This window comes from Scomber scombrus, chromosome 10 (genome assembly GCF_963691925.1).
Source record: "Scomber scombrus chromosome 10, fScoSco1.1, whole genome shotgun sequence".
Classification (NCBI taxonomy): domain Eukaryota; kingdom Metazoa; phylum Chordata; class Actinopteri; order Scombriformes; family Scombridae; genus Scomber; species Scomber scombrus.
The window spans coordinates 24,464,233-24,482,062 of NC_084979.1; the positions used below are offsets into that span (position 1 = coordinate 24,464,233).

The following is a 17,830-nucleotide window of genomic DNA, read 5'->3' on the forward strand; positions in this document are numbered from 1 at the left end:
CACTGAAGACCAAACAAGGCAGAGTACAGCAAGTACACTTTAGGATCTCTTTTGACAAGTCACTGGATAAGCACTGATTTGTCTGAAACTACCGCCTTATCTATTTAATGACACAAGCACAAACCAGCAGGACTCCGGAAAACAACTCCACAGTCAGTCCAAAGACAAGATTACAGAAGAACTGGGTGATCTACGACGAGCACATGAACTTAAACAAGCACGTTGTTTTTGCCTGAAAGGGAGACAGAAACAAACACGGGGACTTGCAGCTCAACATTTAAATCTACTCTGGATTATCACACTTGAATTGTCAACACAGGAGAAGAGTGGCGCAGCCAATTAAACTGTATATCCGTCCCTGGCAGGGATGTGTTTTGTGTTACTCTGAGGAGGAGTCGAGTAATATACCACAACCCTGCCATTGAGGGTGGGGCTCTGCCACTGCCACAGACAAAGACCTTGATAGAGAGAGTCCTGGTGTGAGAACCGGTCATCTGGGACTGTTGTGGACCTGCGCAGTCCAGCACAGTTTTAAAAGTCACCATGGGGTGCAACATGTGTGTGGTTCAAAAGCCTGAAGAACAATACAGAGTCATGTTCCAGGTGAGCTCTGTCTTGTACCCTTGCTGTCTGTCTGAGTTGTTTTCATTTCTGTCTTTGATATGAATTCCTTTGTGCACCTTTAAAGTCTGTTTTTTTATTCTTAACTTGGCCCTTTCTCCCAGTGAAGCTTCTTGATGATCAAAACAGCTCCCATGATAGTTTAACGTGCTTCTTTCTACAGCAATAGACAGAAATTAACAGGAGTTTGTCACAAACCATTCATACATTAAATTCCTAATTTCTAATAACCAGTTATGAATCCTAAATAGAATTTATTAATTAACTTCAGTCATTTGTAGTGATAGTGCCATTGGGTAACTCATGAATGAGCCAATAAAAACATTGGCACTATAATCAAAATCATGATAATTAATTGGGCAATTAATAAAATTCATTAAGTGTATCAAGGCATCAAATACATTAAACATGATTAATGTATTTCATTTAACCTCTAGCCTATATGACATATCTCACCTCTGCCAATATTCACCTTTTTGTAGATTTTACATGTATGAATTATCCCAGAAAAAAATTGGAAATCGTTTTGTACGTCTTGAGAGAGGCTATTAATTTCTGTATTGGAATTTTCATTCAATGATGATAATACTGATAATTATGATAATGATACTTCACAGTGATTGTAATGATTGAGATTAGAGAGAGCAGAGCAGAGCTAAATTGCATAAGATGGAGAGATATGCTGGCACGGGGAAAGTAGAGTGGTGCAGAGCCACGGAGGCAGCAGGATGGATGGGTTGTTAAAGCTGGACTAAAGTGTTATGGGAGAGAGGGGTTGCCACGGTTACAGGCTCAGTACCACCTGCCAACTGGGACCACAGACTATATCTGAGTAAGCTCATCTGGCTGCAGTGCCCAAGAAAGCTCCTGCTTAGTGACTAGATACATGTGTTGACCAAAATAAGCCCCATGCTTACTAAGCATGAAAAGTCCCTTAGCACTCATGGGTATGCCATGCAACACTTTTAGTATCTGTGGCAGCAGAAGCCTCAGCTGGGTCTCTGTTGCCTGTTGGAGTCGGGGTCTGGGCCAGTTAACTGGGCTGCATCTGGTGCCAGAGGCAATGCCAAAAGACAGGAAAACATGGAGAGAGACTGAGCCCAAAAAAGAAGCACAGTAATGAGCCGAGGAGGGACATAGAAAAGAAATAGGCAAATAAAAGAGGGAGGGAAAGTCTGACTTTGTCTTTCTTTCAGGCTTATTTTTCGCTGTTGTTTTCCCTCAGACGTCAGAAGTAATTGATTTGAGAGCTTCATGGAGCAAGGGTGAATAGACAGGCGTGAATGACTTCACAAATCCACAGGGCGGAGTGCCAGAGAACGAGGAGCGAAGTGATGTATGCAGGCTGCGATGTGATCATAAAAAGCAGGGCATGGCTGGTGCATTTCATAATCAATGACCCCCATCTAACAGGGGTCAGAAGTAATGACACTGACCACATGCAGGTCAAAATCTTTGAATCTTTGAAAGTAAAATTCAAATAATTCCACTGATTTGGGAACGTGAGGTCAGTCCGAAGGTTGTGCCCCTATAGGTCTGTCATCCCAGAAACACTCTGCCAGACAGAGTACCTGCACGTGGTCTCCAGACGGGTGTGGTGATAAGTGCGGCGAACAGTCATTCCTGGAGAGACAGGCAGCCAGGAGATGTGTTGTATGATTTCCAGCATGCAGAGGAGTTGTCATGTTGTATGCAAAGCTCTTGTGTAAGCAGAGCAGATACTGTGGGATGGTGGAGCAGCAAGTCTGCATATATTATGGTCTGGTAAGCCTGAAACGACACTGCTGGCTGTGACCAAAGAGGCATGAGACAGAGAGAACAAACGCAGATGGAGTACTGAACAACAGCCAGAGTCTCTGGCTGAGAGAGGTTGACTCGCACAATATAACAAGGGTTTATTCAATGAAAACTGGGGGTCTCACATAAGAAGCATGAGCTGTTTTATGTTAAACTGCAAAAGAAGTAGAAAATAGTCTTCATAATGGACAAAATCCAAAAGGGGGTTTAAAGGTAATCACAGACTGCATGCTTTTTTTCCCTATAAAATTCAATCAAATCATGTAATGAAATGATTAGAAACGCAGCAATTCTCGCTGTGCAGATGGCTGATTAATCTAAAGTTCATGCCAAGAAAAAGATGGAGGTATACAGTGTCCAATCATTTTTTAAAAACATCACAAAAGAGTAAATATAATTACATTTCCCCCAAATTACATGGCTTTCCACACTATGTATTTTCCCTTTCGAGATTTGCAGCTTTATGCTATTTTCCTTAACTGACATGTTTAATTAAACCTTTCAAATTAGATGCGGTCTACTGAGTAACCGTGTCTGTCTTTAGACAATAAATTCAGCACTAAACAGCTAAGAGCTACATCAGTCTGGAAAAGCAGGCTGTTAAATTTGACTTTATCGAAACAGTTCTTTTTCCAAATGAATAAAACTCATGCATTATACATCGGGCCTCTGCTGCACATACGCTGCACACTGGTGGTTGGTACACACCCATTGGCATGTTTCTGATCAATTTCGCCTCCGTTAGCCCCCGAGTAAAAAAGGCATATTATAATTCAGTTGATGAATTTACAGACTCAGCTATAAGCTTGTGTGCACATGAACCATTTTAAGCAAGATATTGCATCTTTACATACATTTTACAGAGTACCTGACACAGTAAACCTCTGCCCCCCTGAGCCCTTCAGCCGCTCCCTTTCTCTCTCTCTCTCTCTCTCTCTCTCTCTCTCTCTCTCTCTCTCTCTCTCTCTCTCTCTCTCTTTCACTCTGTCACTGTAAAGCCGGTTTTAAAGGGATGCTGTTTCCATGACAACCAGTGTCATTAAACAACCTAATGTGCTTTTATTCACAAAGACACGAAGAAACATGCTGACAGTCACGAGAGGCAAGCAGCCGAGAATCAATACATACCAATGACCAAGCTGGGATTGTCTGGGTAAATGCACGGATGCATTAGAAACACGCATGCTGGGGGTGGGGGGTAGGGGGTGGACAAAATAAAATAAACACCTGACAATATATTCTGATGCAACAAGAAAAGCACCACAAACTACCACCTCTACAAACACTGAACATTAAACTGTAAGTTTCTCAAAGGCATTATGTATTGCAGGGCTTTGTAATAGACTGCATCATACTGCCACATATTCCTTTTGTTTTATCCACCCTCCAGTATAAGAAAGTAATACCATCCCTGCGCTTTTCACTTTTAATATGATTTCCAAATATTGCTCTTTCTTCCATTATTCGATTTATTTTAAGCAATAACATTTTGCTGTTTTGTTTGCAACACATTATAATCTAACCACTGTAATTGTTTCTTAATGCACATTATTAACTTCTCCTACGAAGACACATTGATACAATAAAATTAGATAATGATTATGGATGCTTCACATGAGTAGTTTAAGTTAAAAAAATACAGCTTACAACTACATTATGGTGTGTTATAAACCATGTATTAAATATTCATATATATATATAAATACTTAATATTTTTATATTCTGCTTATAAATGTTAAAGAGGGCGGTTAAAATAAAGTGTGACCCATTCCATCTGTTCTTACTTTGCCTTCTCTCTCTCACAAGCAACTAAAACCTACATAAATGTCTATCAAACCTTCTGTATTTATATGCAGTATATAATTATTTATTTATATAACCTTTAATAAGTATAACATATCTTATATTAAGGATTAGATGTCTTGTAACCGCTCTGTCTTCTAACTTCAAATGGAGCATGAAAAAATAAGTAGTCGTCAAAGCTGGTTAATTAGATCACTTGGCAGACTGCTCATTACCTTTTGCCAGCTTTTTTTTATGTCAAGAGTCTGTCTGTTCTCTCAGGTGAAGAGTAGACTCTTGTATATAAAGTGTGTGTGTGTGTGTGTGTGTGTGTGTGTGTGTGTGTGTGTGTGTGTGTGTGTGTGTGTGTGCCTCCAGCGCTTTTCACTTGCAGACTTCTCAGGCATGTGACTGACATGGAGACAAGACAAAGTAAGACACTGATGGACAGAAAGTCACTGATTTAATTGAACATGAGTGGCAGAAAAGAAAGGTCATATAGTCTGTGACATGGTGTCATTTTCTGTTGAGGATTACAGTTAATTTGCTCCTTTCTTAGACCTACTAGCTAATCCTCCTAAACTAATAAAAAAGTCTGCCCATAATTCATCTTTTGTTCCACCTGATGAGTGCATTAAAAAATTATGAACATTCATATTCTCCAAACTCCCTCTGAGGCTTGTTAGCTTCATCTGCACCTTTTTAAAGTATGTTTTAGCTGCTTTTGAAATCAATATCTTCTCTTTGTTATTAGTTTATACTAGGCCTACCACTCCCTGCTTGTCTATTTAAATTAGCTTAGTGATATCAGAGAACAGGGGTTACAGCCGGAGTAGGTCAACTCTGTTTCCAGATTAATTGATTTTCTGAGGAGGTGACTGCTCCAGCCCTCCAGCGTGGGAGATGAGAAAAATCAATTACTGAACAAGTGGAATTCAATATGTAGGGGTGCAGGTAATGGTCATGCAGGAGCTTCTGCAAGTGAAAACGCACATAAATTTGAGTTTAAAAAAATCCTCTGTGATGCTGTGAGGAAAAGAAAATCTGCATGAAAAGAGTTTACAAGGGCACACTTCAGATAAAGTCTGTGTGTATTTTGTACATGCTAAAGGCAATGTGTGGGATAATGTGTGCTGCTATGGAGTTAGTCGTTGCCTTCCCCCCTGTTTTTCATCTCAGCCTGTAGTACAGCACATGAGATTAATTCACTCTTTAAAAGGCTTTCAGATAAAAACTAATTATGCATCAACCACTTAGCTATTTCCCATGAGCTCCTATTGTGCATGTGTTTACATACAAGTACTGAACCCTAAGCTAGGCTTGCCTGCTATTTACATTCATCCGGCAATTCCTTGAAAGCTTGTTTTCCACATTTCTCCTGCATCATTACCCTCTCCTAACCTTCTTTCTTCCTTGCTCCCCGTGAACTTCTCCAGTGTCTCTCCTCCTTTGCTTTCTCTCTCTCTACACTTTGAACTCTTTGCATCTCTTTCATCTCTACCCTCAACGTCCCCACCCTCAGCTCCACAGATATCACCACCGCCCACCCCCTACTGTGCAACTCTGAATTTTCCGAGGCTTCTCCCTTTCTGCTGAATTTCAATTTCATTTTAACCTCAGTCCTACCGACTGAGGTACCCACAGACTTTTTGTCATATCTTGCAGGTGTTTTATTCCATCATTTTCATTGTCAATCAATTTATTCCTAATGACTTCATATCATTGTTGTCTGTTTTTTCTTTTAATTAGTGCTTTTTAAAAATACCAATTTATTGGGTTCCTGGGGGACCGCAATCAAAATCACCCAATCCGCTATGTGCATTTTTTTCTTTATTCAGGGGGGAGTTTCATTGAGAGCAATGCTCTCTTTTTCAGGAATGCCCTCATTACATTCACACAGTTTTACATTCACAACTGGAAGCACAGTCTGATCTACTGGCCACTGAGCAGCTCCACTGGAGCAGTTTGGGTTAAGGGCCTTGCTCAACAGCATCTCAGTGGTGGTAATGAGGGAGGGGCAAGTGCTGTTTTTCACTCACCCCATGATTTATCCTGTCGGTTCAGTGGATTGCACCAAACCCACAAGCTCACCTCTCTAGCCCTTTAGGCCACCACTTTAATAGAAGGAAGTGAGTTCATGTTTGCCAAGGGTCCCAATTTTAAAGTATCACACACTATGGGGGGGTGTCTGAGCATACTGTTGGTCGTTTTGAAGGCTTTGTGGAAAGATTGTACTTGGGATAAAAGCTGCAATTTGTGGTAAACAAAACATATATTTTCATATTTTTTTCATGTGTGTAACCTATAACTTTCCTAAAATAATTACATACAGATAATGTTTTGAGAAGAAATAGGTTATTATTTTGCTATGATGGTTGTTTCTTACAGTAGTTTATTCTTGGTGTCCCCACCTAGGGATCCCAGACAGTCGTGCTTATATGTTAAATATGTTGGTAGGATGAGGATTAAACACAAATATACAGAATAAGGATGGAGCATGGGGATGTGTGCACCCTGAGCTTCGTTATTTGCATAGAGTGTGTAGCTTATAAAAAGTAGTAATAATTATTGACCTACTAACCCAGAGATAATAGAGAACAATACATGGCATGTGCGTAATAGATTCCTCATCAAGTCAGGACAGAAAACCATGAAACACACAACAACCATTACCCTGTATGAAGTCATCTTCAAAGCAATCTCAGCACCTCTCATTGATAATGAATGAGAAACCCCCTCTCTTTCTCTCTGTCTACCTCTCTCTCCGCTCTCTCAGTATTCATACCTGTCACTCATGACCACAGAGCTGCTTGTTAATAGCCACTCTCCAATCCTGGAGGGTTGGTGCTGTGTGGTCATGAGCATAGAGCACTGGAATAATAGACACCTCCTGTTGTCAGCAGAGAAAAGAGATCAGGAGGTGAGGCATGAATTAAGAATGCACTTTAGTAAATAATGCTGAGATGCTTTTTTAAATTTTAATCTCTCTAATAAACATGCAAACTACAGAGACTTAATTCCTTCATCGCCAGTAGGCCATGCAGAGAGGAAGCATCTTATTTGTTACGAAGTGAGGAAGCTCATTAAGAGAGACAGCAAGATTTATGAAGCAACATTAGTGTGACGAAGGACAAACACACACAAGGAGATGGACCGGCTGAAATAGATGGAGATAGACGAGTGTGAAGGCACAGAGCGGACAGAACTGCTGAGGCAGCAGGGTAAGAAAACCTGTAGTCTGGAAAGAAAAAGAGAGAAGAAGGAGTGGCCATTGGTGGAGAGGGAGACAGAGGGAAATGATTGTGAGCATGAAAACACAATGGAAAAGGAGGAAAGATAGACTAGAAGGATGATGGTGGTGGAGGAATAGGGTGAGATGGTGTAAGGAGAGAGAACCAAATCAAAAAAGGGAACAGGGTGGCAAGAAAGTTTTTGTGCTTGACTGCACAGGAGAACATGGATTTGACATGCAATTACTGGGAGGGGACAAGAGACGAGAGAGGGAGTGGGAGAATAAAGCAGGGTGGTGAAGATGTGGAGAGTCGCAGACAGCCAAGGTCAGCGACTGTGTGCAACATGAATGAGACGATACAGAGGCTGTCTGGCTCAGTAACCGCCTGCGATTCTGATCGCCACATGAACATCATCATGTTACTGTCCGTCTCACATGTAATTAAATTTTGAGCTTGAGTTTGTCATTATGTGATCATTAGACAACATCTAATTTAAATGAGTGACATTTAATTTCAAACATGACTAAGAGTCTACAGACACGGTAGCGGCGCAGTGAGCTTGAGCTAAATGCCAAACTCAACATGCTGAAATGCTAACAACAATGATGTTTAGCAGCTGTAATGCAGCTAAAATGTTTACAATGTTCAGTTAGCTAATAAGCACTAAATAAAACACAAATTCATTAGTTTTGGTCATACACGGTCGCCCATAAAGTTGGAATAATTTTTTTTCAGACACATTCCTCTTTTTATTTTCTATTTATACACATCAGTAATCACCTTTGACCAGGTGCAATGAGATTGATCAATACAATTTTGAGAATATATACACTTTATCTATCAAGAATAAATCACATTTTCACAATCATTTCATGGAAAGAGGTAAAAATTTATTTATTCCACTTTAAGGGCGACCGTGGAAATCAATCAATGCATTGACCAAATTTGACGTGGTGGTGGTGCTAGACGAAGAGTCAAGCACTCACCAAATTAATTAGGTTTCCTCCTCTGAGTACCACAACAGTCTTTACCAAATGTATCCAATAAAGGTAACTGAGATATAAGTATGGACCAAAGTGGCTGTTGAATAATAAAGGAAAACTCTCTTGGTCAGGTCTTCATTGTCTTAATGAAGGAATTTTAATTTTGGGCCCGGGATACTGAACACACAATGCTGTATATACAAAAGCTTAAATATCAACACCAGGCGACAATGTGTTATTCCCAGCACAACAACAAGGTCATAAAGTGACGCAAACAGCTTCCCAAGTTATTTCCTGGCTGGAGCCAGTGATTGCAAAACACAATATAAAGAACTGAGAGCCCCAGCAAGGCTACATCTTATCCTCACAGCTGGTCCATCTGGCCCTCACAAAGGTAGACATGGGTTACGTGTCGTTTAAAGCTACATCTTGACCTGACAAAGATTCAGCATTTCAGTACACAGTGGTGGACTAGCATGGCTAAAACGTCCTTTAGGTTTTGTGGGAAGTCCTGCTTGATTTGATTTGTTTGGTTCAGGATTCAAATCCATATGTTGTTTTGATTCCTTCACCAGATGTGTTTTCCATAATCGTACATTTTTAATGCCCCCCATCTCTCCCTCCTGATGTATGAACCCGCAGAGGAGTGAAAGCAGGGGAGAGGTTCCATGTGCCACAGGATCAGGTTTTTAACAGCACCAGAGAGGCGGGACACATGTTGTGGTGCCCCGATGACCATTTATACTATGAATACTGCATGAGGACTGTTTAAATGAACTGTCAGTGTCCACAGAGAAAAAGAGGGGGGGAGAGAGAGAAGAGAAGTAGAAATTACCAAACATCTGTCTCATGTGATATTATAATATTGTTTGTTACCAGCTCCCACTGCTCAAAAAAGGAAGAAAAACAACATATTTTTCCAGAATACATGAATAGGTTTCTTCATTTAAATACATCTGCAGAGAGGAAACAATTCTCAGTGTTTTGTTGACTTGAGTGCACAAGACTCATGTACAAGGTAAACTAATTTTTTTCCTCAGTGCGTGTATGTTTTTTTTTCTTTTGCATTACTTTTTGCTGTGTCCTTTAAAGAAAGAAAAAAACGTTCTCAGGAATCCTCTTGCCATTTTCCAACTCTTCACACTCTCTTGTAATTACTTTCTAATCACACCATTTTCCCGCTTTCTCTCCTTCTCTTCACAGAAGGGTCACATAAACAACATGCTGTGCTCTTTCGATGCTGACGGTCGATTAAAGGTCTCAGTATACAGTGTTCTGCTCTGCTGCTTTGTGTGATGTGGTGTTGAAACCTCTGAGATATGAACCTGTTTTGATTTTTTCTTTTTTTTGAGTCTCTGTTTGCCTGTAGAAACACTATCAGCTGTGCAACATAAAATACACTTATATGTCTGCTGAAGTGTATTTGTCTACTTTTTTGTTGACTAACTGTTGACCTCAGTCCTTCTTTGTTTTAGGTGTGTGTAGCTGTAGTTGCCCCCTCCTATTATTTGTGTTTTGTGAGGCAGTTTTTATTCTGTGAACTAACTTTGCCTGTCTTATAAAACTGCTAAAGTGGTCTGTCCATCCTCTTGTCTTCCCCTCTTCCTGTTATTCATGTTAGCATATATTTAGTTCCTTTCTTAGTTGATACCCCTTTTCCAAATCGTTATCTATTTCTTGTTTATTTTGAAGTTTTTCCTGTCACACATCGTTAAAAACTAGATGTCACCCATTTTACCGCATCTCCCTCCCCCAATCCCTCTTCATTCAGTTTCCAACCACCATCATCCTTCCACCATCTGATCCTGATTATCTGTGTTTTCCAGGTGAATGGAAAGGAGCTATCCCGCCTTTCTGGGGATCCCACCCTGGACATACGGGACCCCGTACTGTCCAACATACTTAGGCGGGGGGCCCGCAGACGGGCAGGCTTAGCGGGAGCCCCTCCAGGGTTAGTGCCAGTGACCATGGGCATGGCCGACTGTGTAGACAGCTGCACCCAAACAGACATTAGCTTCCAGCATATGTTGACTCTGGGCAAGAGCAGTCAGCATCCCTGTGGAGCTCCACCCCCACCTGACCCTCCGCCGTCCCCTCCGCTACCACCACTACTGGAGCCATATCTATTCAATGAACTGTGAGTCACATTCTGTACACACATGTGAAGTCTGAAGCTTCCCCAATTACTGAAATATTATTTACTGTATATTCTCATCCGCAGCTTTATAGAGCCTGTGTACTATGACCCCACTGACTACTTTGATATCACTCAGCATGAAGTGGACAGGCAGGATGAGCTGGAATATGAGGTGAGAGCACATTAGCTACTCAAACTCTAGTTCAGAGAGCTGCCCCATTGTTCCCTGTCTAAAATCCTCCAATTTTTCTCTAACTGTACTAGGAGGTGGAGTTGTATAAGTCTCGTCAGCAGGATAAACTCGGCCTGACAGTTTGTTACAGAACTGATGATGAGGAGGACCTCGGGATCTATGTAGGAGAGGTGAAAACTTGAACTCTATTAACTATTGCAGTTTACAATTACTTCCAAAAATGTCCAAAAAGACTTAACAAATCTTGTTTTTTTTTTCAGGTGAACCCAAACAGTATAGCTGCAATAGATGGCCGCATCCGCAAAGGAGACAGAATACTACAGGTGCAGTTTTCCTAAATACTATACTGGAACCATTATTTCTTTAAGGATGGACCTATTTCTTAAAAAACATTTTGTCCATTTATATAATTTACGTGATATGTGAAGACTAGAGCTGAAGTCACTTTTAATTCAGGAATACTCCATAGAAAGTAATACTAGTGCAGCAATTATTCTGAATTCTTTCATAAAAGGTTGAATATTATTACCTATTATATTAAGCTTAGAGATATTTTTTTCAGTGCTGGAAACTCTAAAGAAAAGTAATATTCTGAATCGGGTAATTGAATCTATAGCCTTAGTGTAAAGGGTCTTACACTAACTGACATTAGCTCAATTTTATGCTCCTCTTTCTCTTCTTGTCAGATAAATGGAGTGGACATCCAAAACAGAGAGGAGGCGGTAGCTATTCTCACCAGAGAGGACAGCACTAATGTCTCCCTGCTCCTTGCACGACCCGAGATAGAGGTGAGGAAATTGGATATGTAGTCTTCGGGGAATGGGCTGCAAGGCTCAGTCTGAATTCTGACCTAAAAAATGCGTTCCTCTCCCTTTATCTCTGTCTTTATGTAGCAAGAAATTGGTTTTAGTTTAATTAGTTTACATGGCTGGATATGTGAAACTGTTTTGTTTTGTTTTTTTTAACATTGAGTCATGAGATTGGGAGGGAGACAAGTACAGTCACATCAGAGCAGACACAGAGGAAATTGGGGACACGAGAAAGAACATGGTGCTCTGCTTTGTCCTATCCTGCAGGCTGACTTGTGTAAGGAGGCAGAAGAGCAAAGAGGTGCAAAAACATGATGTGAACACAGATAGCAGAAAGAGAGAGGCCAAGATAAATAATGCTTGTACTCACAGTGCTAATGTGGAGCTGCTTTGTTTCCCTCAAGGTCACTCTTGTAGCAGATATGAGGCCATCGAAACGCACACTGGACGCCCATCAATAACACACCCCTGCCAAATTCATTGTAAACACACAATTCGACAACATGTGGACCCAAAAATTCATTTTCATCGCATACCATTGTAAAAATAACGGGCTGTAAATGGAGACCGACACGGGTTATGTGAGAATATAAAAAAATCTGTATGCTGGCCACTATTGTACAGGAGCTAGAGGGCAGATTTAAAAGGCACTCATTAAAATGGTCTAAGTCAGAGACACACACACACACACACACACACACACACACACACAAATAACCTCTCCTCTGTTTAAATATGTCCTTGTATTTTGAGAGGTGAGAACAAGTCCCACTACCTGTGAAAGGCTGACAAGATTTATAATGCTAAGGCACGGGGCCCACATTAAGATTCAAGTGAGAGAGGGGAGGCCGTAGAATCATCAGAGGGAAATGCACAAGCAAAGATTAAAGCTTGATCTGCTGTCTTGGGGGAGAGAGAGAGACGGAAAACTGAAGGGGATGTTGAAGAATAAGAATGAAGATGAAGATAATCAATACACCGTCTTGCAGTCCAAACGTAATTCACATTCAAATAAAACCAATTAGGAAAGATCAACGGTACTCTGAGGGGTGAATTGTTAACTAATTCAAGAATGAGCATTTGCATTATATTTGATCAGATTCTGAGGGGATGCCAATTAAAGCAGCAAACACATTAGTATGTGTGGACATAAGTATTATTAATCACTAAAGATTGGATCACTCTGGATGGACATTTCATCCTATTACAAAAATACTAAAATATGAAAAATCAATTTCCCATGGCAGATCATGTTTGGGTGTACTCCGGTCAGATCTGCTTTGTTATTTTCCTCTCAAGACACTTCATTCAATGGAAACTAAAATCTACTGTGCTAAAATCTGACACTGCTCTAGTGCCATCTGGTGACGGAAAATAACACTACTCTCTTTACTGTTGCTGTAAAAATGTGCTGTACTGATTAAATCAGAGCTGGGGACTCGGACTCGCGACTCTGACTCGAGTTGCACTTAAGTCTCACTAAACTGTGACTTCAGACTCGACTTGGACTCGACCTCAAAAGACTTCAGACTTGACTTCGACTCGAGGCTTGAGACTCGCGAACAACTTTTATTTCATGTTATTATTATTATTCTCATTATTTATCTGTCATTCATCTTTTTGTATGATCTCTGGCTCTGAGCTAGATGTAAACACCAACGTCATGCCACGCGCATGCGCTATGTGTGAAGCGCGCATCTTCAGTATCAGACATTGACAATGGCGAGTGCGACAAGTTCAGCAGGAGTGCCTCAGATCATTACGTTTGGATACAATGCCTTCACACTCCCGTTTTTCCCTGGTTCTCCCATATTTCGAACCCATCTCCCGCCGCCCTCCCGTCATTTCTCCTGTAATTTACAAGCCCCAAATTTGTTTGTTAATAATAATAAGAAGCACACAATAGCAAAGGTTTTATTTTGAAAGCTCAGACAGGAAACCACCGCAACTCCGTTATTTAGTGCCACTAACTTAGTGGCTCCGCTACTAATTATTAAAAAACACAACGTTGCGTTAACTATGGTCATTTTATATATATATATATTTTATAATATCCCCACACATTCCCTGCTGTGTGTTGTGTTAAGCAGCAGATAAAAGGCAGCTTGGAGAAAAAAATAATGAACATCTGTTTGTACCACAGTGCTAAACTGCAGTGTTTCTGTGATGTTCATGTTTTGTTCATTTTGTTGTATTTTACAACATTGTTAAAATAATTATTTTATGGTTGAAGAAAATACAGTTATGGAATTGAAATAATTCTTAGTGTATGTTTCTTCACATCACATTGCAGTAGATTCTCTATAGTGAACCTACAATTGATACATTTTCATACTGTCCTATATCAAGGTCTAGGTCAAGGTAATAGCCGAAGGTATATTTGGTTACAGTTTCAGGAGAGGGCATCTCAACATACAAACAGATACATACATACAAACTTCAGTGACAGCAAACAGTTAAAACACCACAAAAACAGACATGGGCAGGTGCTCGCAAGGCTAACTGATCAGGATGAAGGATTGTACAGCTCTAAGGTCAGAATTTGAATTTGATTTAGTGTTGGCGAGAGACTTGAGACTTGACTCGGACTCTTGACCAGAGACTTGAGACTTGACTTGGACTTGACCCTCAAAGACTTGAGACTTGACTTGGACTCTAGCTCAAAGACTTGAGACTTGACTTGGACTTGTAAAAAATGACTTGTGAACAGCTCTGGATTAAATTATATTAAAGCTGCTATAATCAATATTCTTATACTAACAGTGGATCAAATGACAGTGTGAAATCTGAAAGGGGGTTGCTCATAGTGAAAAACCTGCAGAGAATTATCACCAAACTTTACAGTTTACCTCATCATCAATCACAGTTATTCATTTTCAACTATTTGCTTTGGTTTGACTGTTTTGGTTCAACTTTCACAGAATTTAGATTAATCAGGTAGCCAAAACAAATGCTAATGTTGTTCTTTTTCTGCTAGATGTGTAAAGCAACTGCTTGCTCACAAGTTTGCTATATCAACTTAAAGGTGCAGTGTGTATAATTTAGTGTGGAATGAACTTGAAATTGAATATAATATTCATCATTTTTATAAGTATGTTTTTATTAGTGTGTAATCACCTTAAAATAAGAATAATTGTGTTTTCACTACCTTAGAATGAGCCTTTTATATCTATATAGGGAGTGGTTCATCTTTCAAGGAGCCTGGCATGGTGCACTGTCATGTAGCGTCAGGCTTTTGGTTGCAATTTGCAACCTCACCACTAGATATCACTAAATCCTACACACTGCACCTTTAAAGGGTAACGATATGTCAATGTTGTGTTTCCCCTTCTTTCAAATATACAAACTTTTGTAAATTCAGGCTTAAACATGTTTTTTTAATTTCTTAAAAGCTTTAAAAACATTGTTATACTTATTGTAAAACTTGAATGCATCCTTTGCCATTCCATTATTTTTATTTCTCTCTTAAGCAATGAACTTGACACCTTCACTGCAATACTATCAATTAAATTTAACAACCTGTGCTTGATTCACCTTTACCTGTCAGAATGACAACCAGCTGGACCCAGATGAGCTGGACCTGGAGCCACTGGACAATGCTGTGCATCTGCCCAGCAGTCACGGAATGAGAAGCAGCGCCTCTATCTTGGGTGCTGGACCAGGCGGTGTTGCTGGTGGAGGTGTACTAGGTAGTCATGGTCAATCAATAAACAGGGACTCACCTGATTTGCTCCAGACGGTGTTGAGCAACAGCCAGGAGCTCGACAGTGGGGTGGGACGGACAGATGAAAGCACACGCTATGAGGAGTCTTCAGAACATGACCTTCTGGGAGACGACCACACTAGTGCCTCCAATACGAATGCCACCAATACACCTGGCAGCATGCGCAAGTTTTTTTCCAACCGAGGGGACACTCCGCCTTTGCTGCACTCTCAAGACCTCCAGTTCAGTACTGACTCTCTCTTAGGCCTGGACTGTGTTAATGGAGGTGGACTGGAACAGGTGGAGCGATTGGAGAGGGCCTATATGGCTGATCCTGTGAGGATGATGATGCCTGGGCTGACTGAGGAGGAGTGTGAGAGGTACAAAGAGCTCTTGGAAATCAAGTGTTACTATGAGAAGAACAGTAACGCTCTCCTGCTACTAGGAGATCAGGGGCAGTCACAGGAAGAAGGGGGTGTCTCACTTGATGTGAATAGGAATGAGAATTTGACGCAGCATGAGATGGCCCTTCTGGAAGAGGAGCTGCGCCACTTGGAATTCAAGTGTCGTAACATCCTGAGGGCGCAGAAGATGCAACAGCTGCGGGAGCGTTGTCTGAAAGCTTGGCCTCTCGAGGACAAGAATGGAGCGAGTGCAGGGGCTGGAGTAGGAGCTGGACGCTTGGACATTAGTGGTACTTTAGTCAGTGAGGAATCATGTCACCATGCTCTGTCAGATATCAATGAGCTCCCAGAGAGGGAGCGCTCAGATAAGGACAGTACGAGTGCCTACAACACAGGAGGGGAAAGCTGCAGGAGCACCCCTCTGGTCAGTGAACAGTACCCTTCACACTCCACACAGAGCCTGGAAAGAGGAGAATCTCTTCTCTCAATGGGTATGCAGCTTCAAACCTCCACCAGGCAAAGACAGAGAGGAACCAGGGCTGATAGAGGGGATGGAGCACAAGCAAACCTCAACAAACCCTACTCTCCCCACAGTCACAGGAAAGCAGCTGAGGGTAAGACGTCCAGCCCAGGAGCTAAAGTTAGATCCCTGTCCAGGGATGGAGGAACCAGGAGGGGCTCGGATGGAGGAGTGAGACGTAACCCGAAAGGCAATGGAACAGCTGAGAGGGCTGGTGGGCGCAGTGCAGAGAACAGCCCTTATCTGTCCCGTCGTCAGCCTGAAACAAAGCTGCCCCAACGCTACCTGAGCTGCATGCAGTTGAGGTCTCCCTCCACGTCTGAGCGATTTGCTGGACTCAGAGAAGGCAGCATGGAGACTGAGGGCGATGCCAGCCCAATGAGTTTGGGTAGCACATGTAAAGATGTTTCCCAGGTCCCAAGTGCTCTACCCATACCCTTGTCCCCTCCACTTCTGCCTGCCTCTCCTCGTATGGAGTGGAAGGTGAAGATCCGTAGCGATGGTTCACGCTACGTGGCAAAACGGCCTGTGAGGGATCGCCTCCTGAAGGCACGTGCCATGAAGATCAGAGAGGAGCGCAGCGGCATGACAACAGATGATGATGCAGTGAGTGAAATGAAGATGGGCCGTTACTGGAGCAAAGAGGAGCGCAAGCAGCAGCTCCTTAAGGCCCGAGAGCAGAGGCGGCGCAGGGAGTTCATGATGCAGAGCCGCCTCGGCTGTCTGAGAGAGCGTGAGAGGGAGCAGGGCAGCAGCAATGGAGGACAGCAGGGGTCAACAAACCAGCAGGAGCCCACCTCCATCCTGGAGCTCTGCCACCGCAGGAGCATGAAGAAGCGCAGTCGCAGAATCCTGGACAACTGGATAACTATACAGGAACTACTGGCCCATGGGACCAGGTCTGTTGATGGGAAGAAAGTCTATAACCCACTGCTGTCTGTCACCACCGTGTGATATGGGCGGGGTAAAAGAGTTAGGAAGCGATTTTTTTAAAAAAAGTGCCAAAGTGTTTTGATAGGGCCTGTTGGATGAACACTTCAGTACACCTTGGCACAAGTATTTGTCTGCAGCGACATCGTGCAAAAATAAAGTGGTTACGGTTGATCTTAATTATAAAGTAGCATACCCTCGACACCAGCTTAAAATGTTACGATGGGAGAAAAGCTCCTAAACAAATTGATCTTCCTAAACAGAAAAGCCAATACACACATTTTCAATATTGTACATTTGAACCTGCATCTAAGAAATGCATTCCATAATCACAAATGCAGATTTATAAATTTCAGAAATGTACTACAGTATATAAAAAATACTGTATTCCTCGACTATTTTGTCTGGCTGGACCAAAACCAGTCAAGAAAATGCTTCCCACCCATTTTCCCATTATGCTTTACCTCCCACAGAATGTGATTCGTTGATTTTACACAAGAACATGTGCCAGCTTGTCACTGTCAATGCACAAGAAGTGGACAGACTAACAAACACAAGGTGGAAGTAGACGACAGATTTTCGAAGATATTCAAGGGGGTCCAGTTAGAGGGCTAAAGGAAGGGAGAGAAATGCATCATCGCTTGCTATTTGTCTTATTACATCAAGGAGCGATGACACCACCTGCTGTTAAATCATTAAAGGAAAGGTATTCAACTGA

At 41.6% G+C, this 17,830-nt stretch overlaps 1 protein-coding gene across 1 annotated transcript; it reads left to right on the plus strand.

The window, feature by feature from the left end:
• The first annotated feature begins 543 nt into the window (after positions 1-543).
• On the plus strand, positions 544-17,136 carry LOC133987160 (PDZ domain-containing protein 4). The gene is made up of 8 exons (XM_062426439.1): positions 544-603; positions 9,620-9,673; positions 10,243-10,553; positions 10,638-10,725; positions 10,818-10,916; positions 11,007-11,069; positions 11,433-11,534; positions 15,103-17,136. Exons 1-8 carry the CDS (start codon positions 544-546, stop codon positions 17,134-17,136), a joined length of 2,811 nt encoding a protein of 936 aa, XP_062282423.1.
• Positions 17,137-17,830: the final 694 nt, after the last annotated feature.

What these genes read in the sequence shown, in the direction of transcription:
- LOC133987160 (XM_062426439.1), top strand. Translation starts at nt 544, where the DNA reads ATGGGGTGCAACATGTGTGTGGTTCAAAAGCCTGAAGAACAATACAGA. An exon ending in CCATATCTATTCAATGAACT is followed by an intron (nt 10,554 to 10,637) that starts GTGAGTCACATT and finishes TCTCATCCGCAG; the next exon opens with CTTTATAGAGCCTGTGTACT. An exon ending in TTGCACGACCCGAGATAGAG is followed by an intron (nt 11,535 to 15,102) that starts GTGAGGAAATTG and finishes TTTACCTGTCAG; the next exon opens with AATGACAACCAGCTGGACCC.